General features: G+C 37.3%; 1 protein-coding gene across 9 annotated transcripts in view; it reads left to right on the top strand.

The window, feature by feature from the left end:
- SYNE2 (spectrin repeat containing nuclear envelope protein 2) overlaps nucleotides 1-26,735 on the top strand; it is a 442,988-nt gene that overhangs the window by 260,360 nt on the left and 155,893 nt on the right. For all 9 annotated transcript variants that reach the window (XM_021074160.1, XM_005660039.3, XM_021074116.1 and 6 more), the window contains 8 exons: nucleotides 240-391; nucleotides 1,836-2,145; nucleotides 3,517-3,681; nucleotides 6,607-6,930; nucleotides 17,620-17,775; nucleotides 18,583-18,848; nucleotides 20,223-22,323; nucleotides 24,122-24,444. In XM_021074160.1, coding sequence (XP_020929819.1) covers nucleotides 240-391; nucleotides 1,836-2,145; nucleotides 3,517-3,681; nucleotides 6,607-6,930; nucleotides 17,620-17,775; nucleotides 18,583-18,848; nucleotides 20,223-22,323; nucleotides 24,122-24,444 — 3,797 coding nt within the window. The remainder of the gene's footprint in view (nucleotides 1-239; nucleotides 392-1,835; nucleotides 2,146-3,516; nucleotides 3,682-6,606; nucleotides 6,931-17,619; nucleotides 17,776-18,582; nucleotides 18,849-20,222; nucleotides 22,324-24,121; nucleotides 24,445-26,735) is intronic.

Below are 26,735 nucleotides of genomic sequence, written 5' to 3'. Positions count from 1 at the left end.
CAGTTGAAAATCAAGAGGGCAATTAGACCAACCTGACAAATGTTTACTGAGAACCAGTTCTACACAATGTGAAGGAGATGCCTTTGTATTGGGGGCATATATAAAAATGAAAGGGTAATTTTTAAATCTACTTTGTAGTTAAAATCTCTGAATAATGTTTATGAATAAAAAGATATCCTAATGTAATAGCCCTAAGTAATACAAATGAGATTTTAAGATCCTTTTTCTATTTAATTTAGGAAATCATTTTACTAAAACCTGAAGGGGATGCCAAAATACAGACCATCATGAGTCAGGCTGAGAGCAGCAAAGCTCCTTTGGTTCCACAAACCCTAACTGACATTAAGAACCAATGGGATAACACACTCCATTTAGCCAACACGTATCTAAGGTAAAGGGCATGCCTTCACCAACTTTCATGATTTTTCATTGCACAATGAAGCCATAACAAGTATGTTTTGTCTACCTTCTTGGTATGGATGTATCTATTGGACAGAAAGTAAGTAATGTCAGCGGCAACCACAATGTTGAGACAGAAATGAAGAAGAATCATTCTGTGGATCAGATGTGAAACCTGCTGGCATTGGTTGCTTTGGCTGGTACATTAACCCAACCCATGAAGCCTTTGGACACAGTTAACATTGTCTTTCATTCCACCATCAGTACTCCCCCTTTGTACCCAAACCACCTTGCCCCAGATAGCCTCAGTGTCTGCATGGTATTATTGTACGGTAATTCATGCTTTTCAATATATATGCTAAGAGATTCTTAAATGTGTAAACATTAGTAAATGTTGTCTGAATTTAGTGGACGTAATTCTAGTGAAAATTCTCAATGCCTATCACATCTTAAATGGTAAATTTAATTTGGCAGAAATGTAAATTAAACTAAATTTCAGCTATAGAAGGCATAAACTAATTAGGTGGCCAGTATACTGAATGCTTATTTATTTTACTTATGTGAAAACGAAAAACATAGGATAATATGATTATATGTATATTTTTTTTTTTTTGTCTTTTGTCTTGTTGTTGCTATTTCTTGGGCCGCTCCCGCGGCATATGGAAGTTCCCAGGCTAGGGGTCGAATCGGAGCTGTAGCCACCGGCCTACGCCAGAGCCACAGCAACGCAGGATCCGAGCCGCGTCTGCAACCTACACAACAGCTCACGGCAACGCCGGATCGTTAACCCACTGAGCAAGGGCAGGGACCGAAACCGCAACCTCATGGTTCCTAGTCGGATTCGTTAACCACTGCGCCACGACGGGAACTCCTATATGTATATTTTTGTCTTTATAGGGCTGAACCTGTGGCATATAGAAGTTCCCAGGCTAGGGGTTGAATTGGAGCTGCAGCTGCCGGCCTGCACCACAGCCATAGCAATGCAGGATCCAAGCCTCGTCTGTGACCTACACCACAGCTCATGGCAACGCCAGATCCTTAACCCACTGAGCGGGGCCAGGGGTTGAACCCACGTCCTCATGGCTGCTAGTCAGGTTGGTTTCCGCTGAGCCACAATGGGAACTCCCTGATTATATTTAAACATAATGAAAACTAGAATAGTTTGAAATCTAAATTAATAAATATTTGTTCTTAGGGCAAATTATGCAGCAAAAACAATAATTTAAAATTAATACTATAAATAATTTTTATCTTGATTTATGAGCCATATTTAATGCTATTTAGAATGTTATAATGACTATGGAGTCTCTGGGAATAACATATATTCGTGTTATTTTATTGCTTTTTATTATAATGTATGTTGCATTATAATATGCAAGATGCCATTCCATTTTGCTAAGTGTCATTTCATTTGTAAAATATTTTGTTGAATTTAGCCATCAAGAAAAGCTTCTCCTAGAAGGAGAGAAGTATTTGCAAAGTAAGGAGGATCTGAGATTAATGCTCACAGAACTAAAAAAGAAACAGGAAATGGGCTTTGCTCTGCAGCCCGGTTTGCAGGAAAAGAAAGCTCAACTGAAAATTTATAAGAAATTTCTCCAGAAAGCACAAGATTTGACATCCTTGTTAGAGGATTTAAAATCTCAAGGAAATTACCTCTTGCAGTGCACTAAAAATCCCAACTTTAGTGAAGAGCCATGGCTGGAGATAAAGCACCTCCATGAAAGTCTTCTTCAACAACTACAGGTGAGATGGTCAAAAGAAAATTTTAAATGATTGTAATTGTGCATAAGTATATAATGCTTGTATTTGGGCCATATTTTTGTTCTTTTGGTAAGTCAAAAGTGTTTAGAATTTACTGTTTTTAAATACAAATACTAACTCCTCAAGACTAAGGAATCAGTTCGGTCAGTTTTGCTAGAGAAATCCAGTGTGTATTATTTGATCCTAGTGTTGTTATTTTCTCTCATCAATGTTCACCTCTTCAGGGGTAGGAAGGATTAAGATTTTTTAGGCATCTCTATGTGGGTGACAGTGCCAAAGTTGTCCATGCATCATCCATGCATCCATGTATCCATGATCTATCCATCCATTCATCCCACGCAACCATCCATTCAGCATCTATTGTAATAGTTATAGCCATTATTCTGTATTAACCTTATCATGTTTCTCCCTTGAGTCTTTCTACATGATCTCCAATAAAAGAGTTAAGAGATAAAATGTCATCTTGTCATGAAGGATGATATTCTTTTAGAGAATTGTTTATAATTCTTTGCACTCTGAAAGCCAGATTCAATGTAAGAATTACCTGGATAAGAAGTCTTGCTTATACAGATAGCAGAAGTTTTACGGAGGTAGAGCTTACACCCATTTGGCTGTAGGCTATTTAGTTTAATCATTGCTACTTTTCTGATCAGGTGTTATCGCCTTATTTTCTTATTCCAGGAAGACAATCTGAAGATGGTTTTGCTCTTGAGTTAGGATTTCTTTTTTCCTCACACACAGTTTTGGAGTTTGATTCTTAGGAAAGGAATCTGAGGTTAGGTTGATTTCATATCATCTTCATTTCCAAGAGTGGATACTTGGTTTATTAAGAAGGATAATTAAGGAATCTGTTTTATTTGGATGTTTGTGATTTGATAATATAATTTTTAGCCATTTTATTTTGTAAACCTCTTGACAAATTGTCTTCAGGAGTGAAAGGAAGGCAAAGAAACATGAGGGGAACAAATGAGGTTTCAATCAGAGTCATTGTTGAAGGGGAGAAGAGAAGTTTTATGGTGAAATATCTCAGCACTAAGAATTTAAGAACTTGGGATAGTTATGGCCATATTCCTTTTTTTCCCCTTAAGTTTTGTTGAAGTATAGTTGATTTATAAGGTTGTATAATTTCTGCTGTTCCAACAGTGAGTCAGTTATCCATGTACACACATCCATTCTCTTTCAGATTCTTTTCCCATATAGATGATCACCCAATAATGGGTAGTTTTCTATGTGGCCATATTCCTGTTTCAAGATGAAACCTCATAAAACAAGTGTTTATGAACAATTTAATTATTTTCTGAGGGAGAGAATTCAGAGGCCTAATTCATTCATTGTTGGTCATTTTATTTTTAGGATTCTGTGCAAAAACTGGAAGGTCATGTTCAAGAACATGACTCATACCAGGTTTGCATCACAGACCTGAACACTGCCCTGGACTCTATCTCCAAGGAACTTGTTGGTTTTTCTGATAAGCCTGTGGATCCAATAGCAGCTGAGGAAAAACTGGAGAAACTGCAGGTATTAAACATTGTCTAGACATGATTGATATTAAAAAAATCAGTATTAATTACAACTTGACAAATCAGTGTCTTTGGTTAGAGATTCAGATGCTGAAAATTCTATTCAGATGAGTTTTGGTTAAAGTCCTTTTGGTTACCTGTCAGAAAAAATGGGAATGTTCTTCTTTAGTGACCATATCCACTTATAATTTGAGTTGAATAGTACTTTGCACTCTGGACCCTGAGAGACAGTTCCACGTGTGGCCAGTCTGTAGCTTCTGGAGATCTTTGTTTTAGAGTCAACACGGTGATTTCCAGGAGATACTGGCTAGTCACAGGATGCCCCTAATGTAGTAAGACCTCAAGGAGAAGTAGTTCTGCTTTACATTCTTCATCATGAGTGGATGGGAGTTGTATAATTTTCACCTTGTTAATTTTCATACTCATGGAGCACATTAGAACTCTCTGTAGATGCCATACTTTTCAAACCCCTACCCTCACTCCAGTCACACCTTGCCTTATGCAGTTAGGATAGCAGCTTTTTATCTGCATCCTCGAAACATTCCTCGAATGCTCATGGTTCGCACAGCCAACATAAACAGGCCCAAGTGGAGTCTTCTAGAAAAAAATGAAGTAAAACATTTTCTTCGCTGTTCCCTTCACAGTTCCTTGACTGGAGGTTGTGTAGGGGTGAGCCTGGGCAGCAGTGCTGGCATGAGCTTGGGAATTTCTCCTTTCTTCTTTTTAGGGGCCTGAGAATCAAGCAAGACTTCTTCAGAATAGCCTGACATTGTGACAGGGCTGCCTCCCTTTTTACCAGTGATAATTTGACAAATATTGAGGGCTCATCATGTCTAAAGCACTGTTTGAGTGTCTCGGATCCTGAGAAAAGTATAAGATGGGCCTCACTTTTGGCTCCTTTTGAAAAATAAAAATTCTGCCTTTTGCGATAGCTAGAAGGAATCTCAGAGGCCATCAAGTTCAGATTCCTCATTTTATTTTTATTTTTTTATTGAAGTATAGTTGAGTGTTGTGTTATAGGCTCTTCATTTTGTATGAGTTCCCAATTGGAGAGGAGCTTACAAGATCATCTGGGCTAAGTGACAGAGAGCTCAGGTCTTCTGACCCCACCTGACATCTCTACTTGGATGTCTCGTAGTGCTTTGTGGTTCAGCATGTCCAGAAAATAACTCATCATCTCTTTCCCTTTCTGCACACCCCGGCCCCTTACTAATGAGCCTGCTTTTCCTTCCCTGACTCTATAGATATATCTTCACCGTCTCTCCAGGTTGCTCAGTCAGAAACCTGGATATCCTTTCATTTTTGTATGTGTTTTTGTTTTTTGTTTTGCCTTTTAGAGCCACACCTGCAACATATGGAGTTTGCCTGGTTAGGGGTCGAATCGGAGCTACAGCTGCTGGCCTACACCACACCTTCAGCAATGTAGGATCTGAGCCACGTCTTTGACCTACACAACAGCTCACGGCAATGCCCAATCCTTAACCCACTGAGTGAGGCCAGGGATCGAACCCACATCCTCATGGATACTAGTTGGGTTCATTACTGCTAGGCCACAATGGAAACTCCCTGGATATTCTTCCCATACTGCCCAGCTAGTCAGACAGCAAGTGCTGTCTTTTCCATCTCTGGAATATCTCTACAATCTGCCCTCTGTCAGTACCCCCATTATAGCTGCTTCATAACAGCCCCTTATCTCACAGATCCTTGCAGTAGGTGTCTGATGGGCCCCTCCCTGCAGTATCACCCTCTGCAGCACCCCTTCCCCATGGCTGCCTTGGATCTACCCAGAATGTGATCTGAAAATGTTTCAATGACCTGTACATGTTTGTTACCATACATCTTTCCACATTCTATTACAATTGTCTGTTTACTTCTTTGTCTCTCTCACTAGACTATAGGCTTGTGAAAGGACTGTGTTTTCATCACCTATGTAATTTTACAACCTATCCTAATACTTGGTGTTGGTTGAATGAATGAATATTTATTGTGTTGTTCATTAGAAAAGTGACTAATAAATACTGCATAGTTCACCTAGTACCCTTAAGGCTTATTCTATTTCAATAGTAACATCAATAGCTTCTAAAGTCTGTCACTTTTTTTTGAGTCTAGAGTTCTCAAGTTAGCCTCATTTGTTTATGCATTCAGTAATTATTGATTGAATTTCTGCTCTATTTAAGATATTGCATTAGATAGATTGATTTAAGCATTGCTCTGAGTTTTAAATATTAGCACTAGATTTATGCAGGCACTATCTAAATGATTCTTTTATTCTTTTCAAGGCTTTGGATGAAGTAGGTACTTATTGAGTGTTTTGATTATGTTTGATTTTTGCATGATTTGTATCTTGAACAAAATATAAGCTCAACAAATATGTCTTGGCCATTTCCTAAGTTCTAGGAACTGGGTTGTGGAAATTTTCTTCGTTACTTCTTATAAACTTTTATGTCTTTTTTTGTTTTTTGTTTTTTAGGGCAGCACCCAAGGTATATGGAGATTCCCAGGCTAGGGGTCTAATTGGAGCTACAGCTGCCAGCCTACACCACAGCCACAGCAACATGGGATCTGAGCTGCATCTGTGACCTACACCACAGCTCACGGCAACGCCGGATCCTTAACCCACTGAACAAAGCCAGAGATTGAACCCACATCCTCATGGATGCTAGTCAGGTTTGTTAACTGTTGAGCCACGATGGGAACTCCCTTATAAACTTTTAGTATCTTATAAAATCTGTCAGAGAATTTGATCTGGGTGGCTTCATTTGGGCTTAAATTTTGCCCAAAGTTTTTTCTTTGTGACATGGGTTGATAAGTTTTTTATACTTTCCTCTAGTAAAGCAGAATACTGAATAATTTATGGAAGTCAATTAATTCTTATGATGATTGAATGGCAATACTTTTGTGACAATCTTCTCTCCACTCACAGAGACTTGAGAATAGCCTCCGTTTACAGGATGGCCCGTTAGAGAAGATTTTCGCTTTAGCAAAATCTATCAAGGAAAATACATCTTCAGCGGGACAGAAGGTTATTAAAGAAGATATAAAATCACTTAAGTGTAAACAGAAAGATTTGGAAAACAGACTTGAATCTGCTAAGCAGGAGATGGAAGATTGTCTCAACAGCATTCTCAGATCAAAATGCTCAGCAGAAAAGGAAGAAAAGTTTACTCCACCGGGCAGAGAGGAGCAGGTCACTTCTCAGGACTCAGCCGCCGGGGAGAAGTTGGAGGAAGACTGGGAAATAAATACGGTAAGTGCCCGCGATCGCATCTCCAAGACGGCACATCTTCGAATGAAGAGGTTTTGTTGGGCTCTGAAAAGAGGGTCGTGAATCAAGTCTTCTGATTTCATAATTAAACCCTCAATGTTCTGGCTTATTTATGATGCCCACTTGTAAAAAGAGCCCTTGGAAAACTGTACAGGATTTCAGTGGTGCAATATTACTGTTCATCTGTTAAAATGTCAGTCATCCATTTAGGTTTATTATTCTCTCTGATATGTAATCAGGTACAGTTTCTTGGGTCAGGAGCTCAAAGGCAAATTAGAAAAAGGTAAAAAGAAAATGTGCTTTACCCATTTTCTTAGAAAAAAATTTGACAGCCCTATTTTTCTGATTTTCTTTTTTTGGGTTGATTTCAGAATGAAATCAGAGACTGTTTGCAAGGATAGTTTCCTTTCCTTTTTTTTTTTTTTTTTTGTAATGTTAACCCTGTACTGCAAATGTATTTTTAAATGTCAGATCATTTGGTGTGAAAATATCGACATTCAGGCTTCTGATTTTCCCTGGGGAGAAGAAAGAAGAATGTTTTGTTTTCATTCTAAACATCCAAATGGGTACATTTTCCTGTTGCTCTTAAAGTGCTTTCTCACAGGTTAGAGATTGAAATGGAAAAAGCACATTAGAGGGTAAACTGTATTTGAAAGGGTCTCCCAGGTGGGCAACCTCTCACAATCCAGGGTCCAGTGGGACAGTAGTGAAGGTTAGACCATTCAGGTATGGGTCTTTATCAGCTTTTTACAGAACACGTGATACACTGGAGTAAAGAGAATGAGCACAGCAATTGTCTTCCTAGAGCTGTAATGCATGGAGGATTCGAGGCTCCAGATAGGGTTTTCTAGAAGAGTGTTAAATGCCAACAGAGCATCTCTTTGGCCATGGGGAAAGAGCGTCAGATCGTGCTAAGGACAGATGTCCTAAAGGGGCAGGGCCCTGTGGTGAGACTCTTGAAGCTCTACGTGTACAAAAAAGTTTCTTAACAATGTTAAAGAGTAGTAGATAAGTAAAAAAAGAAAAATACCTGAGTACCTTCTATCCTAATACATGACATTGCTAAAAGGATTTGCTGAATGACTCTATGGTTAGCTTCTCAGTCTTATTTTAGCTTATAACTGCTAAAATTCAATAGAGTATTTTGAAAACTAAATAAAGATCATAACCCAATTACAAGAATTTTGTTATGTGTTAAGTCTTTATTTAATCTTGAATGAAGAGTTATTGACAACTTTTGATACCTAATTAAAATGATTTTTTTCAGAGCAAATGGAGCAACTTGCATCTTCAAATAGTTTTCACAAGTCTGGACTGCAGGAAGCTAGTTTTCATTTCTAGGAATTTTTTACCTTTTTTCCCTCTTTTGTAACATGTCTTTTTTTCCTGAATATGGGCTTCTGATTTTCTCTACTCTAAAAGCTAACTGTACCAAGTTCCCTGGTGGTTCAGTAGGTTAAGGGTCCATCATTGTCACTGCTGTGGTGTGGGTTTGATCCCTGGCCCAGGAGCTTGAACATGCTGTGGCTGAGGCCAAAAAAAAAAAAGAAAAGAAATACTGATTATATTTACTTTATTCTGTGAAACATTAGAGCATATAAGATTAAGAACAGATTTTTTTTTTTCATCTTTTTCGGCCCCACCTGTGGCATATGGAGGTTCCCAGGCTAGGGCTCGAATCAGAGCTTTTAGCTGCCAGCCTACACCACAGCCACAGCAATGAGGGATCTGAGCCTCGTCTTTGACCTACACCACAGCTCACGGCAATGCCGGATCCTTAACCCACTGAGCAAGGCTAGGGATTGAACCCACAACCTCATGGATGCTAGTTGGGTTTGTTAACTGCTGAGCCACAGTGGGAACTCCCTGACGAGCCACAACGGGAACTCCAAGAGCAGTTTTAACGTTGAAATACAACTAGTATAGAAGATCAAAATATGCATAGATAGATGTAATGCAAATATAATGTGACAAATATAAGACAGAAGTGTAAGTTACTTATGTAGGAGTCTGTGTGTCAGGGATACATAGAGAACATAAAAGCACAATTTACAGGATTCATTATAAAATCTGATTAATCAAAAAATATTGTGAGAGTAAAAATAACCGCTAATTCATTAAAAACATTTATCAAGATCTCTTTTATGCTAGTTATTCAGCCAGAAGTGGGAATATAGTAGTCACAGTTTAAAATCTAATAGTAGTTAAATATCTGATTAATGCTCATTTCATTCATCTTTTTGGAATCTAGAGGGCCTCTTATCATATTATGTAAAATCATCTCCAGAAGAATTTTTAGGAAGTTTTTATTTAATTTTATTTTTCATTAATAAATTGCATTCAGTCTTCGAGTTTTGTAGAAAGTATAATTGTACATTTCAAAAATTGCCATTAGAGCATGTATATGCTTGAATCCATTGCCAGGAATTTCATTTTAGATGAAATTTAGAGGATGCTTTAGATCTGGACCTTTAATATAAAAAATATAAAGGCAGACTTAGAGACATAAGAAGTTACAAAATGCCATCTGAAGAGTGTGGGTACTTATGATACTGGATACTTTTTTATAGAGGTAAATTTCTAAAGTTTTGTAAATATGAAAAGGCACAGCTGCCTCCCATCTCCCTCTTCCTGTATAGGTTAAGATTGTCATATCACATTAGGGTAGGATAAAAAGGGAGGATTGACTAATTCCTTAAGATTCTAGGCATCGTGGAGTTCCTGTTGTGGTGCAGTGGAAACGAATCCAATAGGAATCATGAAGTTGCAGGTTCAATCCCTGGCCTCGATCAGTGGGTTAAGGATCCAAAGTTGCTGTGAGCTGTGGTGAAAGTCACAGACACGGCTCAGATCTGGCATTGCTATTGCTGTGGCTGTGGTGTATGTTGGCAGTTGTAGCTCCAATTAGACCCCTGGCCTGGGAATATCCATATGCTGCAGGTGCGGCCCTAAAAACCAAAAAAAAAAAAAAAAAAAAAAAAAAATTCTAGCTGTCTTAAGAGGAAATGATAAAGAGGAAAAATAAGGAGACTGATATATTCTTTATTATTCTTCTAAAACATCATAAAGCAGCATTACAGTTTAACCCACATTGAATGATCTTGCCCCTCCTTCTGAAGTGTCAGCCTATGTGACATAGTTGCTCTTAAAAAAACCTTTTGTCTATAATTACTTCTTTCATTTCCTTGTCATTAGGTGTAATTGTCAGTTAGTATGTCTAAACCTTTTTTGGTTCTTTTCAACATTTTCTGAGCATTTTTAATTTTAGTGCTTCTGAAGGCACCCATAGAGAAATCCTAGAAGGTGGATGATCACGGATACAAACATGCAAGCATGAGCATTCAACCAAAAACTCAGGGGAGTCTGGACTAGAATGAAAAGGAAGAATGTGTTTTCATTCCTGGGGTAAACAGTGTCTATTTCTGGTGTTGGTTATCTTAGTAGGTCAGTAAGCATTTTTTTTTTTTTTTTTTGTAATTGAACACATAGTTGGGCCATGTATCCAACTCTGTTTCTCAAGTGTACTACTTTGCTATTCTGTTTGATAGGCAAATCTAGCTTTTTATTCTAGAGGTGTTTTTCTCAATCCAAGATTTATTTCTTTTCAGGACAAGTGACTTATATAGAAAGAGTGGTGTTAACACCAGCGAGCAGCACATGTTGAGAACACACTCCCATATCCTGAAATCTTAGGCCAAGGGACTTTAGAAAATTTCTGTCCTAACCCTTTGTTTCAGGTTAGGGAATTAAAGTCAGAAGATGTTAAGTGGCCAAGTTCTCGTTCTAGCAGAGCTGGAGGACAACTGGGCTCCTCTACCCAGCCTGATGCTTATTGGTCTACCCCAAAATCTATTGACTGTGTTATGTGGGTTGTTAATTGAGCTATAATATGCTAATGTGCAGTCTGACTTCAGTGGACCCTTTATTGCATTCTCTTGCATTTCAAACCTGTATTCTCATCAAGCCAAACCAAACCCTGTTCCTGTCATTCCTAGCAGATCTCTGGTCAACAACTGCTAGATTGATGGGTCCTCAATTTCTTTCCACTCTCTTTTATAAACCACAATTTGTTAATCTTGACAGTTGAAGACTAAATAGAATTTGCTTATTTTTTCCAATATGAGTTCATCTCCACACTTTTTCAGCAAAAATTTATTGAGCAGGCAGTGAGGGTTTAGCAATGAGTGAAAATAGACGTGATCTCTGTTCTCATAGAGCTTCTGGTCCAGGGGAGGAGACATGCACTAATCAACTAATGAACTGATGAGACTCTAGTGACAGGAACGAAAGGAAGGACCACATTTCCATGATGGTCTTTAATAAGGGACTTGAACAGTAGTCAGAGAGGGCTTTTCTAAAGAAACAACAGTTGAACTGAGTCCAGCAGGTGGATTGGAGTTAAAAGAGCTCAGAACTGAGTTTAGGAGCATTCTTGCCAAGGAAGTAGAATTCCTTCCTATGTAGGGAGAGAGCACAGGGAGTCAGAGACTGAAATAAGGCCTCTGCGTAGGGGTGGGTGAGACGAGAGTGGCAGAGGTGCGCCCCAGAGGTAGGCAAGGTTGGTGGACTCATGAATGCTTTACAGGTCATGGGAGCCTCCTAGCCAATGTGGTAAGAGAAAGAGGCAGCCTTGAGACTGAGTTGATCTGCCATTTGGTTTTGTCTGTAGAGGAGATGGATGTTTGCTTGTGCTTAGAATTATCATTCACTCCTTCATGTTGGAATGCTTTAGAGAAGAAAGAAACAGATCCTTTAGAGTATGTCTGACACTGTCCCAATCTTGGCAGGTTACAAGTGTCACAGAATTATTAGAGCCATGGCCCCATTGCCCCTGAATGGAAAAAGGGACAGTGAAGCTGTTATGGTCTTTACCTCTTGACTGTACTCAATTTGCCAAGCCAGGAACAGTGCTCCACTTTTGGAAAGCTCAGTGTTTTCAATGTTCAAGTAAAATGTTTATTTTGTGACTTCAGGAACATGAAGATGACAGTATCCTGGTCTTGCCTGTTAGGAGGATTGATGACATTCTTTCTCCTACCTCTTATTCTTTTCCAATCAGGCCAAACTCTAAGGAAAGATAAATGCTTGAAAAAAAGCAAGTTTTTTTTTGTTTTTTTTGTTTTTTTTAAAGTGAACATAATTAGCAATATAACACAATTGGGCTCTTGATAGAATGGTTATTTTCTACTTTACATTTCTTATTAACTTTGGAATTACCATTTATGCTCAGAGGCTCAATATATATACCCTTATTAAATTACGCTTTGTCTTAAGTTTATGCTAATCATAGTTCTTTTAAAAGAGAAATTCCAGGAGAAATGGAGAAGGGAATGAATCAGATATCCCAAGGATTGAGTCCATTCATGCTCTTTGGAATGGATACTCCAGAACAGACTCTAGCTCTTGAGGAGCTTATATCCTGGGAGAAAATTAGACAAGAAAATCTCTAGCCCAGAGAAAGGATGAGGATCTGCTTATTCCGACTGCAGGCGGGAAGAGAAGGTCTCCCATGAGAAATCAAAGTCACACCTATCTCTCAAATAGGTGTAGAGTCCACATCTACTACCTGTGTTGTGGGGCAATTCCAGTCAAGAAATTAACATGAAGATCAGCTTCTCTCCTTGGGGCACCTGGAAGAAGCAAGCACGGATCCATACAAAGCAGCGAGGTCACTTCTACCAGTCAGGCCACAGGGATTCCCCTAGTGGAGTTAAAAAAAAAATCTCATTGGGAGTTCTGGTGGTGCATTGGGTTAAGGATCCTCTGCTATCACTGCTGTGGCTTGGGTTGCTGCTATGGTGCAGATTTGAGCCCAAGCCCTGGAACTTCTACATGCTGTAGGCATGGCCCAAAGGGAAAAAAAAAAGTCTGATAACCCTGAAGTAGTATCAATCAATCAATCAATCAGTCCCACAAAGGACATTCCACCAAGAGTCCTCATCAGTACAAATGAGAGAAATTAATAAACTAAGAAAGGGAGATAATGAAACAGCTTTGAAAGATATTAAAATAATATGTTTTAAATGGTTAGTGATGTAAAAGATGGATTTGAAATCATAATGACAGAATAAAATGCTTTGAAAATAAAGGAAAGATTTAAAAAAGAACCATGTGGAACTTCAATAAATTTTTTAAAAAAGTCATTGAGATTAAGATTGGTCTGGCCAAGTTAAACAGCAAACTTGATACATCTTGAAGAGACAATTATTGAAGCTATAATGTATGAGAAAATTGTCTCTGATCCAACTCGAGGTATAAAGAGAAGGAAAGGTGATTTTTTTGTTGCTGTTGTTGTTTTTTTAGGGTAGTACCCGAAGCATATGGAGGTTCCTAGGCTAGGGATCGAATCAGAGCTACAGCTGCTGGTCTACACCATAGCCACAGCAACGCAGGATCCGAGCCGCGTCTGTGACCTATACCACAGCTCCTGGCAACGCCGCATCCTTAACGCTCTGAGCGAGACCAGGGATGGAACTCACAATCTCATGGTTCCTAGTCAGATTTGTTTCCACTGTGCCATGACAGGAACTCCAGGAAAGGAGATTTTAAGAGCCCAGAGGCTATAATGACATCGTCAGACACAATTCTGGTAGGAGTTCTTAGAGGAGAAAATAGAATGGAGGAAAAGCAAGGCTGGGAATTTTCCAGTATTGAAGAAACAATATGAGTTCTCAGTTTCAGGAAGTACATAGAACCTTGAACAAGCTAAATAAAAATAAATTACTATGTAAGTACATAGCATTTTTGAGATCCTAGGGTGTAAAAGATTTTTTTCTTAAACAGACCCTAATAACAGAAGCCAAAACAGGAAAAGAATGATGAATATGACTGCATTAAAACATTAAAGTCATGTTCAACAAAAGATAACCATATCTAAAGTTTAAAGACATTCTACTGGGAGGTAATAATTGCAGTGCATAAAAAGTGTTAGAAGATTAGTATCCAGACTATGAAAAGAACACCAGACATTATAAACAACCTGATGAAGAATAGACAATGATTATGCAAAAGTAATTCACGGAAGGCAAGAAGCATAAGGTCAGTGAGCATAAAACAATAATGATATCAATTTCGCACTCAATTTATTGGCAGAAATTCAAGTCTGTTAGCACCAAATAACAGAGAGGATTAGGGAAAATACAAATTCTTTTACTATGCTGGTAGGAATAGAAACCGTAATTCTCTTAGGGAACAAATCAATAACTATCGAAAATCAAAAGAAGTAATCTCATTTCTAGGAAGACATCCCGAAGACACTCACACGTATGTGCAAGAAGACCTACATGAGGGTGTTTATCACAGCAGCATCTAGAATAAGAAAAACTGGAAGTGATGTCCATAGAAGCCTGATAAATAAATCATGTTTATGCAGATAGCATAATGTTATATAAACTACTTATATACATTTTTTAATACATTTTACAAACAGTATATAGGAGTTCCCGTCGTGGCGCAGTGGTTAACGAATCCAACTAGGAACCATGAGGTTGCGGATTCGGTCCCTGGCCTTGCTCAGTGGGTTAAGGATCCGGCGTTGCCGTGAGCTGTGGTGTAGGTTGCAGACGCGGCTCGGATCTCGCGTTGCTGTGGCTGTGGTGTAGGCCGGCAGCTACAGCTCTGATTAGACCCCTAGCCTGGGAACCTCCATATGCCACGGGAGCGGCCCAAGAAATAACAAAGAGACAAATAAAATAAAATAAAATAAACAGTATATAAAATGACAACTAGATTTATATCTGTTACCATGATAAACCTCAGAACATACTGTGAATGAAGATAAGTTATAAAATGATATACACATGGTTCTAATTTTATAAGAATTAGAAATACATAGGACAATGCTGTATGAATATTAACATATGTGGTTAAAGTATGAAAACAAGTATGCATTTTAGAATAGCAGTTAGTTCTGGGGAGGAAGAGATGAAAAGGGGCTGAGAACTGGGCTTTAAATTGCATTTGTTTGTTTGTTTGTTTTGTCTTTTTAGGGCCACACACACTGCACATGGAGGTTTCCAGGCCAGGGGTCCAACCCAAGCTGCAGCTGCTGGCCTATGCCAGAGCCACAGCAATGTGGGATCCGAGCCATGTCCATGACCCACACCACAGCCCATGGCAATGCCAGATCCCCAACCCACTGAGCTAGGTGAGGGACCAAACCTGCGTCCCTATGGATGCCAGTCGGGTCTGCTAACCGCTGAGCTACAATGGGAACTCCTTAAGTTACATTTTTAATATGAAAAATTATATCAGTTTCCTCTGTGTCATGGGTAATGCATATTATATTGTGCTCTTTTAAATATATTTGAAATATCTTATAATTTAAAACAAGATGTTTCCAATAGCCTGCAAAATTAAAAGAAAATACAGTCAAGGGTGATAAGCAAAGGATGACTGGTTAGGAAGGAATCTTTTGAGGACCAATCAGGGCATGGGCCTGTGTTCTAACCTCTGGGGCATGAGCAAAGGAATGTTATCTTTTAAATTTAAAATGTTCGTTTGAGGGATTCTGTTGGATTTTCTGCTGAAGGGGAAACATGGCTTTTGGATTTGGTAAACAAATGGTATTTTGGAGTGATTTCAGGTTTTTTAGAATGCTCTCTGTGACCACGGGAGGCAGGTTACAAATGGCAGGTGGCAAGTGTGGCTAGTTCTCAAGTGATTGGTCCATCAGGTAAGAGAGACCAAGAATCTGAATTCCCAATAAGTTATTTATAAGAAGTAAAGTTTTCCTGGGTTAGTATCCATGCCTTTAGGTCAGGGTAGATTTGTGCAAATGCTTCAGGTAACCGTGACCCATCAGGTGGAAGGGAGGGAGTCAGGCGCCCACCTCATAGGATTGAGGTTCACAGCAAAGAGCCCCCAAGGGCTGATGAAATCTTCCCTCCTTTCCTCTCACACCTTTCCTGATCTCTACCTCCTGCCCCCAGACGCTGCCTTCCAGGGAGATTTTAACCATAGTGCAAATGAATAAATAACAAGGAAATTTATTTTATAAATGGAGAAATTTGCAAAATCATTTCAATTTGCAGCCTTTTTTTTTTTTTTTTTAATTTTTTTTTTTAGGTCCACACACCCACGGCATATGGAAGTTCCCAAGATAGGGGTTGAATCAGAGCTATAGCTGCCAGCCTATACCACAGCCACAGAAACACGGGATCTGAACTGTGTCTGTGACCTACACCACAGCCCACGGCAATGCTGGATCCTTAACCCACTGATAGGCCAGGAATCGAACCCACATCCTTATGAATACTAGTTGGATTCCTTTCCCCTGTACCACAACAGGAACTCCAGTTTGCAGCTTTTTAAAAGAGGTGACTTGTGCTTTGCTCTGCAGCTGAAATTGACAGAACATTGTAAATCATCTATAATAAAAAATAAAAGGTAAATTAAAGAAGTGACTTGTGCTCAGTGCCAACTAACTACTTCAAAACCAGTAATGCTGGTCAGCTGAATTTTCTCACTCATTAATATTGGTAAAGCTCCAGACAGTATCTCTTTTATTTAAATAAACTTTAATTTTACAATAGTTTCACATTGACAGAAAACTTGCCAAGATAGTATAGAAAGTTCCCATATGTCCCTCACCCCTTGTATTACTATCTAGGCAGTGTTTTTATGACAACAGTTTCTACCTTGTTTGGGGACGTGGTTACATTTTATTCACCAACCAGATACCTGGAAGATTGTGTTGACATGAATCTATGTGGCAGAATTAAATGATATTTCACTTATAACCCAAAAATAGAAACTAATACCCTAGCAAAATAATGGAAATCTTTAGAAATTACTAATTTTGATACCTGGTAGATGTAAGTGCTCAACAAATAATTGTTGAAAGAATAAATGAATGCAAATGCCATCTCTGTATATCCTGTGAAATCTGCAAGTTCTTAAAGCTTTCAGAAAAGATCAGATTACCCCATATATAACCTGTTCTTCCATACTCAGGTTGGAGTTCTTACTGTTAACTTGATTTAAGGCACAGAATGAAAAGTCTTATTTAACTTTTGCCTGATGATCAATTTGGCAACTATGTAACATTCTTTTTTTTTTTTTTTTTTGGTCTTTTTAGGGCTGCATCTGCAGCATATGGAGGTTCCCAGGGTAGGGGTGGAATCAGTGTTGCAGCTGCCAGCCTACGCCATAGTCACAGCAATGCCAGATCTGAGTCTGTGACCTACACCACAGCTCATGGCAACGCCAGATCCTTAACCCACTGAACCTGTATCCTCATGGGTGCTAGTTAGATTCCTTTCTGCTGAGCCACAATGGGAGCTCCAGGAATAACATTCTTAATATCATGAAAGCTTGGTGTTTCCTTACTATTTTAAACTATCTCTGCATGATGGTGAATACTAAGTATAAACTTTGGAACTTTTGCTTTTTCCATATCTTTTTTCTTTCTTTAAGACAGTAGACATGCCTCAGTATATATTGAGCAATGCTAGTTCCTATACTGTTTTGTGAAAAAGTTTCATTTTTCTTGGGGTACCAATATCGACGTTAAATACTACATGGGAAAATCATCTTTGGTAGAGCCAAAAGATACTTTTTAAATGTGTTTCATTTGAGTAAATGGAGGAAACGAATGTTTTCATCAAGAAAAATAAAAATTATTTATTTGAAGGGTAGATTATTCAGCAATTAATCTTTTTATGTTTTCAGAATTCAGCTATGGAAATGGTTTTGTCAAAACAACTTTCTCTTGATGTTCAAGAAAGCATGAAAAACACTGAAGATGAACAGAAAGTCAATGAGCTGCAAAATCAACCTTTAGAATTAGATGTTATGTTAAGAAGTGAACAATTAAAAGAGATAGAGGTATGGAAACAAGAAAAACACTGACATGATTGCATCATTCATCCAGTGCAATACAATATACTTTAATTACCAAAAACTTGCTTGCACAGAATGAAAAGTCTTATTTAACCTTTGCCTGATGATCAATTTGGTAACTATATAATTACGTACTAATCAGTAAGTTGTCTAAATCTTTCCATTTAAAAAGTGGAAGAGTTTAATGAACATTAGTCTTTTTCTTTTGCAAAGTTCCCCAAAACTTACTTACTCCGTAACAAATTTGGAGATTCTGACTTGTCATCATTCCTTTTCTTAGTCCTATGTATTCTTCTGATTCTGACAGATTCCTTTTATTTTTTCTAATTATCAGCATTATGGGGTACTCCTTCTTTGTTTTTACAGCTGTGTTTACATGCTGTGCTTATGTATTCGTGCACTTACAGCTGTGGAAAGGCATCTGAAAGTCCAATACATGACTATGTTTTTTAAAATGACCCTTATAATTTTAGCTAAATTTATGTAACAGTAAACGTGTATCTAAAACAGGAAAGGGAGGCGATGCAGGTAAATAACAAAAGTAAGATAAATTTTTAGACATTGTAGAAGAGGGTGATCAAATTGCTGTTAAATGCTAGAAAAATGGCAAGTGTTAACATTTTAACTTGATTCTAGTGCAAAAAATCATTTTAACATGATTCTAGTGAAAAAAATGAAATATCTGCAATACCTGATCAGGATAGAATGTGTTACTAAAAGGACAGAGCAAGAGGGCAATGAATGAGTGAATTAATGAGTGTATATTTACTGATTTTCTTGATTTGTTTTTAGGATTTACATACCCAGTTGGAAGCAAAGAAAGCAGCCATTGAACCACTAGAACAAACTGAATATCTCAACAAAACAGGAACAAGTGCCTTGGTTCTCCACAATGAAAGGTATTTAGTGCACCACTTGGACCGTCTGCTTCAGGCACTTACTACTTTGAAGGAAAATAAAGAAAGGCAATACTGTCTCCTTAAAGATTTTCAGGAACACCTCGCTGCAGTTGAATCCTCAATGAAAGCCTTGTTGACAGAAAAGGAAAGTCTAAAAGTGTAAGTGTAAGAATTTAGGAGGTGCATTATTTTATTCAGCCATAGGCTCCACTATCTTGGATGGGCTCAGGGTGATAACAATTTACACTCTTAAAGAATATTATAATTTTAATACTGCAGTATGGAAATTAATTCCAGGTGGAAACTATTGAAGAAAACTCTGTTGGTTTCATATGAACATATTATTTGTATTAATTTTATAATTATATTGATTTTACAAATTAATTTTATTAAACCATTACTCTATGAATAACTGCAAAATCAGTTTAAGTTTATGGAATTTAGCATTATCTTTGTCAAGAGTTTATTCTAAAGTGTCAAGGGGTGGCAGAGCATTGTAGATACAGATGTTTAATATTAGCATAATTTGTTTAAATAGTGTGGGATGTATTGAATATACATGTATTGTAATGGTTTCTTTTTACGTATATGTACTCCCTTTGGCTTTGAAAATAATGGCAAAAATTTGAAGGTATAAGGGTTCCATGGTGGCCTAGTGGTTAAATGATCTTGCATTGTCACTGCTATGGCGTAGGTTCCATCCCTGGCCCAGGAACTTTTGTGTGCTGTGGGCATGGCCAAAAAAAAAAAAAAAAAAAACCAAAAAAAAAAACCTGTTGTAAATACAGTCATAAAGTGTGAACATTTTCTCATTATTAAAAAGGCTTATTTATGCTTTTGCCTAAATTGGGTTTACTTTCAGTGATATTCGTTAAGGAAACTATTTTCTATATAAAAGATTAGTCTGATGATATACCTTCTTAGGGGTATCTTTATTATTATAGTTGGTAAGATATAATAACAAAGGGATTGGATGTTGTAATTTCCTTTAGTCCTCGACCAACTATGTACAAGAATTCTACAGGTTATAGAGTACTTTTTTTAAAATAATGATTTTTTATTTTTTCCATTGTAGCTGATTTACAGTTTTCTATCAATTTTCTACTGCACAGTGAGGTGACCCAGTGACACATACATGTATGCATTCTTTTTTCTCACATTATCATGCTCTATCACAAGTGACCAGACATAGTTCTCAGTGTTATACAGCAGGATCTCATTGCTTATCCATTCCAAAGGCAATAGTTTGCATTAGGGTACTTTTATGTACATTGTTCCCTTCACTATTTTCTCCTTTCCTTGGTTCTGCATTTTTATGATATTCATTTTATAGGCAAGTTTTCTACATTGTCACACACTAATTGAGAGCCACAGTAAGCAATATTGTTTTTATTTTAAGGACAGAGTGTTCTAGAGACAACCTAATTGTTTCTTCTGTGAACTCGAAGCAGAATTAGTTTCCTTGGTTGATGGCTAACTTCATGTTGACATACAGTTAAATATTATTAAGCTCCATTTTTCTTCTTTTTCTAGGGGACCACTGGACAGTGCAACCTATATGGACAACATTAAAAAATTCCTAGTATCAATAGAAAAAGAGAAAGATTCTTTAAGCAAGATGAAAATCGAATGGGAAAATTTATCAAACTGTTTGACTGACATGGATAAAAAGCTGTTGGAAAGCCAGATCAAGCAACTTGAACAAAGTTGGGAGCAAGTAGAACAACTGGTCCACAAGAAGTATTCTCAGCTAGTAGTAGAACAAGATGAATTTATGTTTCTCATGAGCATGATCCAAGACCTTGAAATTTCCCTGCAGCAGCAACAGCAGTGTCTGCAGTTCAGACTGAATTCTCCAGAAGAAGAGGAAGGGAATCAAAGCATGGTTGCCTTGGCCACTGAACTCCAGACTGTCCAGCACAGATTTTCGGTTTTAAAGGGACGAGCTGAACTTCAGATGAAGAGGATTTGGGGAGAAAAAGAAAAGAAGATTTTAGAAGATGCAATAAATAATCTGCAGAAGCAGCTGGAGGCTTTGGAACCGTTAAACGTACAGGTGGAAAATCAGATCAAGAAGTGTGAAACCAGGTACAAGATGAAAGAAACGATCTTATGGATCAAGAATCTATTAGGTGAACTCATCCCTACCATTTCCCTTCTCCCAGATGCCATTCTTTCACAGATCAGAAAATGCAAGGTGTTGCATGATGTCATTCTAGATAAGCAGCAGGTTGTGGATGCGTTGGTTCAAGAGGTCAAAGATAATATTACTAACCTTACAGCCTACGAGAGCAGTGTTTTAAATAACCTCCTACAGGACTTACAGAATCAATACCAAATGCTAGTTTTAAAATCAACTCAAAGATCACAGCAATTAGAATTTAAATTGGAGGAAAGAAGCAAATTTGTTGCCATAATAGGGGAAGTTCAACTTTCACTTCAAAGAAATGAAGCATTGATCATCCCCAAGGTGGAAATAGCCTCCACAGAAGCTGAACTGGAGCAAGAACATGTCACTTTGAGCACTTCTCAGAAGGAATTGCAGGAAATCGAGAGTGTAATCTCAAGGCATCTTCAGGAAAAAACAAGCATCTGTAAGGATCTAAGTGTGTTTGAAAAGTTATTTCTAGATGATCAGTTGAAAAATCTTAAGACTAGAGCCAACAGAACAGAAAGATTCATTCAAAATAAATGTAATGAAATTGAACACAAGATAAATCTTTATAGAGAATTCCATGAAAAAGCATCTGTGCTTCAGAAGGAGGTGGACCATATACAGGACAATGAATTACTCCTAAATCCAGAAATAAGTCAAGATGTTAAAGTGGGGTTGTCTAGTCTTAAAGACCAAATCACTGATATTCAATCTAGTATCCAACAAGTGTTAATGCTCAAAGAAGTGTTTGACTGTATAGGACTAAAATGGGATTGGACCCAACTTGACCAGTTACAAACCCAAGTACTTAAAAAAGAAAAGGAACTTGAAGGAAAAATTAAGCAATTGGATACATTTTTGGCAGAACATGACAAATATCAAGCATCACTAGGTAAATTGAGGGCTATGGATTTGCAAGTTCAGAAAAGGGCTGAAGCCGTGCTAACAACACCTAGTACCCCACCGGAACGCAATCTACTCAGTGCTCACATTTTGAATCTGAAAATTGGGAAAGTCATGTGTTCGTATCATGAGATAATCAAGAAATTAAGTGAAAATAAGGCCTTTGATGACTCATTCAAAGAGAGGGAACTGCTACAAATAAAGCTGTATGCAGGAGAAAATGATAAGTTACACAAGGTTCTCCAAAACATGGTCCTAGAGTTCCAACCAAAAGAAATGGATGAAAAGAGTTTTCAGGACAAACTAGAAAATTGCTTACATGTTTTAAACCAGATAAAATCTCAGCTACAGCAGCCTTTACTTATACATTTGAAAATTGAACATATTCAAAATGAAAAGGATCGTTGTGAAGCATTTCAAGAACAAGTTCAGGCAGAAATGTATAGCATTAAAGCTGTGACTCTTATTGAAAAGCAAACAGAAGAAAACTCTTCTGAAGCTATTGAGGTGGAAGCAAAATTACGTGACATTGAAGATCTTCACATGCAGCTTAATATAAGCATTGATTTGCGCATAGTAAGTTTTTTTTAATTAAGTGGTTAATGTATTTGTTTTAATTTCAAAATTTATGTTTTAATTTTAAAAGTTATGTTTTGCTCTAACATCTGCAGGTTCTTTAGGAACATTCTGCACAGGAGAGTAGCCATTTTTAAAAAATTCAAATGGTCAACTCATTTTATATCCAAATACAGTGCCATTTAGTTTGTGAAAAGATGAGTTTGACACCTTTATTTCTGTATCCCCTGTAGCCTCTGTTGAGCTCAGAATAAAAAAGTTTGAGGGTTTTATGATTTGTTTTTTGGAAACAGTAGGGCATAGTGGAAGAAATATAGTGTAGAGAAAAGAATACAAAATAATAACTCCACATTTATTTAGAACTTACCGTGTCTAGGAACTGTACTGAACACTTTATCTTTAATCCTCATAGCAACTCTATGTGAGGTGGTTGCTATTATTAGCTCTGTTTTAAAATAAGGAAATTGAAGTTCAGAAACATCAACAGTTTTCTTGGGATCTTGCAATACTAGCAGAACCAGGATTCATGTTGAGATCTGTCTGCTTTTAGAGCAGGGGTCATCAAATTAAAGGCTGTGGGCCAAATCTTCCCACTGTGCCTAATTTTGTAAATAAAGTTTTTTTGGAACACAGCCATGCCCATTCCTTTATGGCTTGTCTGTGGCTGCTTTCCTGCTACCACAGCAGGGCTGAGTAGTTCTGACAGTCCAGATGACCCTCAAAACCTAAAATATGTAGTCCTACCCTTTACAGGAAAAGTTTGCTGATCCCTGTTGCAAAGCAGCCCCAATAATTTCCTTCCATTCCTTCTCAATGGTGGAGTAGATACCGTGGGCATCATTTGCTCCCCCGTGCTTAATATAATGTCACAATGGATTGTCACACTTAACTTATAGAATGGGTATATTAACTCCCTTCTTTAATTCAGAGAGTTATTTGATAATGTATTTGAACTGTTTTGCTAGGTATAAATGCTATGAAAATATAAAGTCATATGAACCCTATCTTTAAATAGGTACTTAGCAAATTCTTGACTTGATTTTAATACAGTTTCCAGAAACCATGTATACTTAGAGTTGGACTGGAAGGGACCCTTAAAGTTATTTATTTCAACTGTTACTTCAGTGAGACGACTGAGGTCTGGAGACATTAAGTGATGCCCAAAGCTAAAGTTGGTGGCAGAGCCATTAATTTAAAAATGCAAGAGGGCTGGGTGATGGGTTGTTTGTTTTCTTTTCATATTTTTTCACAAATATTGATTAGGGTTATGTACATTACATGTATTTAATTGTTTTATTTAATTTATAGTCTAATACAAGAGTTCTAGAGCAGATTATGTATATTAAATATATTGAGTTGTTTTTATTTAATTCATTGTCTAATACAGGAGTTATAGAGCAGGTTACATACCTTAAATACATTCCATTGTTTTATTTAATTCATAGTCTAATTCAAGAGTTCTAGAGCAAGTTATATACATTAAATATATTCCATTGTTTTATTTAATTCAGACTAATACAGGAATTCTAGAGTAGGAGAATATATCGTTAGACATGATTCATGTGGTGTATTTTTAAATTTAGATTAGATTTCTTAGCAAATCAGGAAACAGTTGTCTCTATGCAAGTGAAAGATTACTCGTTTTAAATATTATTGTAATACCGTCAAACTAAGAATGTGGGATACTAACTCTTAAATGACCCAGAAACATATTACGAATTCATGACAAAAATTCAAGAATGACAAAAATCCAAAAAGTTGACAATTTCACCCCAGCATTTAATCTCCCATTCACCAGAATGTCTTGAAGGATGCCTATGAGAGTATGATGAGCTATGATGAAGCGGTCTCCAGGGCCATGGAGATTCTCACTGTCCTCGAAGCCTTCTCTGCATCCTATAGAGTAGACCTTCATAATCCAGAAGAATCTCTGGAAATGACTCGCTGCAAACAAGAGGAGCTGGAATCTACACTAGCAGGCATCCAGGGCCTCACCGAGAATTTGGGGACAATCTCCAGCCCAGAAGCTAAACGACAGCTTGAGTGCACCTTACAGAAATTAGTTTCTAAGAACTCAGCCGTGAGGGAGGCAGCCAAAGTAAAGGAAGCTGAAGTAGAAAGGTAGGTACTTCTTTCAAAAGATAATACTTTAAGAACAAAATATAGGTTTTTTTTTATAATTAACATATACACATCAGAAATAATTTGGAAAATATGGAAAAGTAAGGGAAAAAATCAGTAAGGAAAACCATAGCAAATAGTCTATTGCATTTATTTCATTTTGTCTTAATTCATATTCAGTACTTACAACAGAATGTTTCTAGAAGTCTGCATATGATATAAAGAGTAATGATAAAGCAAATAGCTTTGTACCCAAAGGTTCAGAGATAGGCATAAGGACTCCGAATTCTCTGTGTACTCCTACCCTTTCTTCTCAAAAGTAACCATTATCCTGTTTTTTATTTACCATGCTCCTGTTTTTTTAAGACTATTTTTACTGTGTGCTTGTGTCCTGTTTTCATATATATGTGTTCTTCTGTGATTACATTTTTTTTCAAACTTAGCATCTCGATCCTGAAGTTTATTCATGTTTTTGGGATTTTTTGTTTTGTTTTTTTGGTTTTAATTTTATGGTTCATTCACAGCATATGGAAGTTCCTGGGCCGCAGCTGCAGCCATGCCAGATCCTTTTAATTGAACCTATGCCCACAAAGCTATTTGAACCGCTGCAGTCAGATTCACAGCCCCACAGTGGGAATTCCTCATGTTCTTTTCTGTAGTAAAAACTTATTCGCCTAGCGATTGGTAAATATTTGCGCTGTTTCTAGTTTTTTTCATTCATAAATAATTCTCTGGTGTATATGTAGGACCATGATTGCCAGATCAAATGGTATGCACATTTTTAATTTTTAATTCCAAGTGATTTTACCCATTTCTACTTAAACTGGCATCATATTAGTATCCCAGTTGTCCCCTGTCCTCACCAGCACTTAATGTTAGATTTAATTTTTGCCGGGGGGAGAAGTGATATTTCATTGTGGTTTTAATTTGCATCTTTATTACTGCTAATGAATTTTGAGCCTCTTCTGTGATTTATTTCTTGGCCATCCAAGAAAAATGCCTGTTCAAGCCAATTTTTATTGGGTTATTCATATTTATTCTGTGTTTTGGAGGCTGGTCCTTTGTGGTCATATATATTACAAATGTCTTTACAGAGGAGCTGTCCTAATAAACACCTGTCCTGGGTGAGTTCCAGGCTTTATCCTCTCTCCCCAGCTTTCCAGGAGAAGGTCAACCAGGCTGAAACTTGACAGTTGTTCTCAGAGTGAAAATTGACCTTGGAGTTCATGTTCTCTGTAGTTCCACTTTTGTGTTGTTTGGGGCCTCCTTATTCTTTTATTCTTTGCCAGTTTATTATTGTGGTTTAGGAATTTTAAAAGATATATATTTGACACAGAATTTTTTATTGTTTTCAGGGAGGATTTAGGTTGTATCTATTTTGTATACATAATTGTATTCATAGCATTTTAAAATATATTACAGCACTTGCTATATAAAAAATAGGCTGCTTTTGCTTTACTTTATAGAATGAGCTCTTTTCCTTATTGTACCAAAACTTCATGAAAGTAATTTCTATATATTTGCTTTTATGCAATTGTATGAAATTATATTTTAGAAAATGCAAAATAAGATTTTATAAAATGATTTGTTGTAATTAAACATATTTTTGTTACACATAATGTGTGTCCCAATTTTCGTCATTTAAATTAATCATCTAATAAATGAAAAAATCTTACTGTGTAAAAGGTTTTTATCAGCTTTAGGATAAAATCCATGAGATAAATCGCAGAAGTTGAATTAATGGGTCAAAAGATATGAGCATTTTAAAACAAAATGGTTTTCTGCAAGAATTTACCAATGTACACTTTGTTAGCAGTGTTCAAGAATGCAGATGTCCAATTAGGTCTTGGGAACAGGCTTTCTTTGTTTTGCTTTTTAGGGTCAAACCTGTGGCACATGGTGGTTCCCAGGCTAGGGATCGAATCGAAGCTAAGAGCTGCTGGCCTACGCCACAGCCATGAAAGATCTGAGCTGTGTCTGCCACCTACACCACAGCCCACAGCAATGCTGGATCCTTAACCCACTGAGCAAGGTCAGGAATCGAACCCACAACCTCATGATTACTAGTCAGATTCGTTTCCACTGCGCCGCAATGGGTATTCCAGGTCTTGGGAATAGCATTTTCTTCCTGTTATTAAAGTTTGCAGTAAAAGTCTTATGCAGGTCCTGTGAAGAGGAGGTAGTCAAATAAATATTTGTTGAAATACACTGGTAGGAGAAAGAGAATTACATTCTGTTTTTCATGAAGTGTTCAGAATGCATTCTAGGGAGTTGAGAGTTTATTGTACTAA

Source organism: Sus scrofa, chromosome 1 (assembly GCF_000003025.6).
Source record: "Sus scrofa isolate TJ Tabasco breed Duroc chromosome 1, Sscrofa11.1, whole genome shotgun sequence".
NCBI classification, from domain to species: Eukaryota; Metazoa; Chordata; class Mammalia; order Artiodactyla; family Suidae; genus Sus; species Sus scrofa.
The sequence above is the reverse complement of the archived record's forward strand: the minus strand, read 5'-3'. Positions and strand labels throughout refer to the sequence as shown.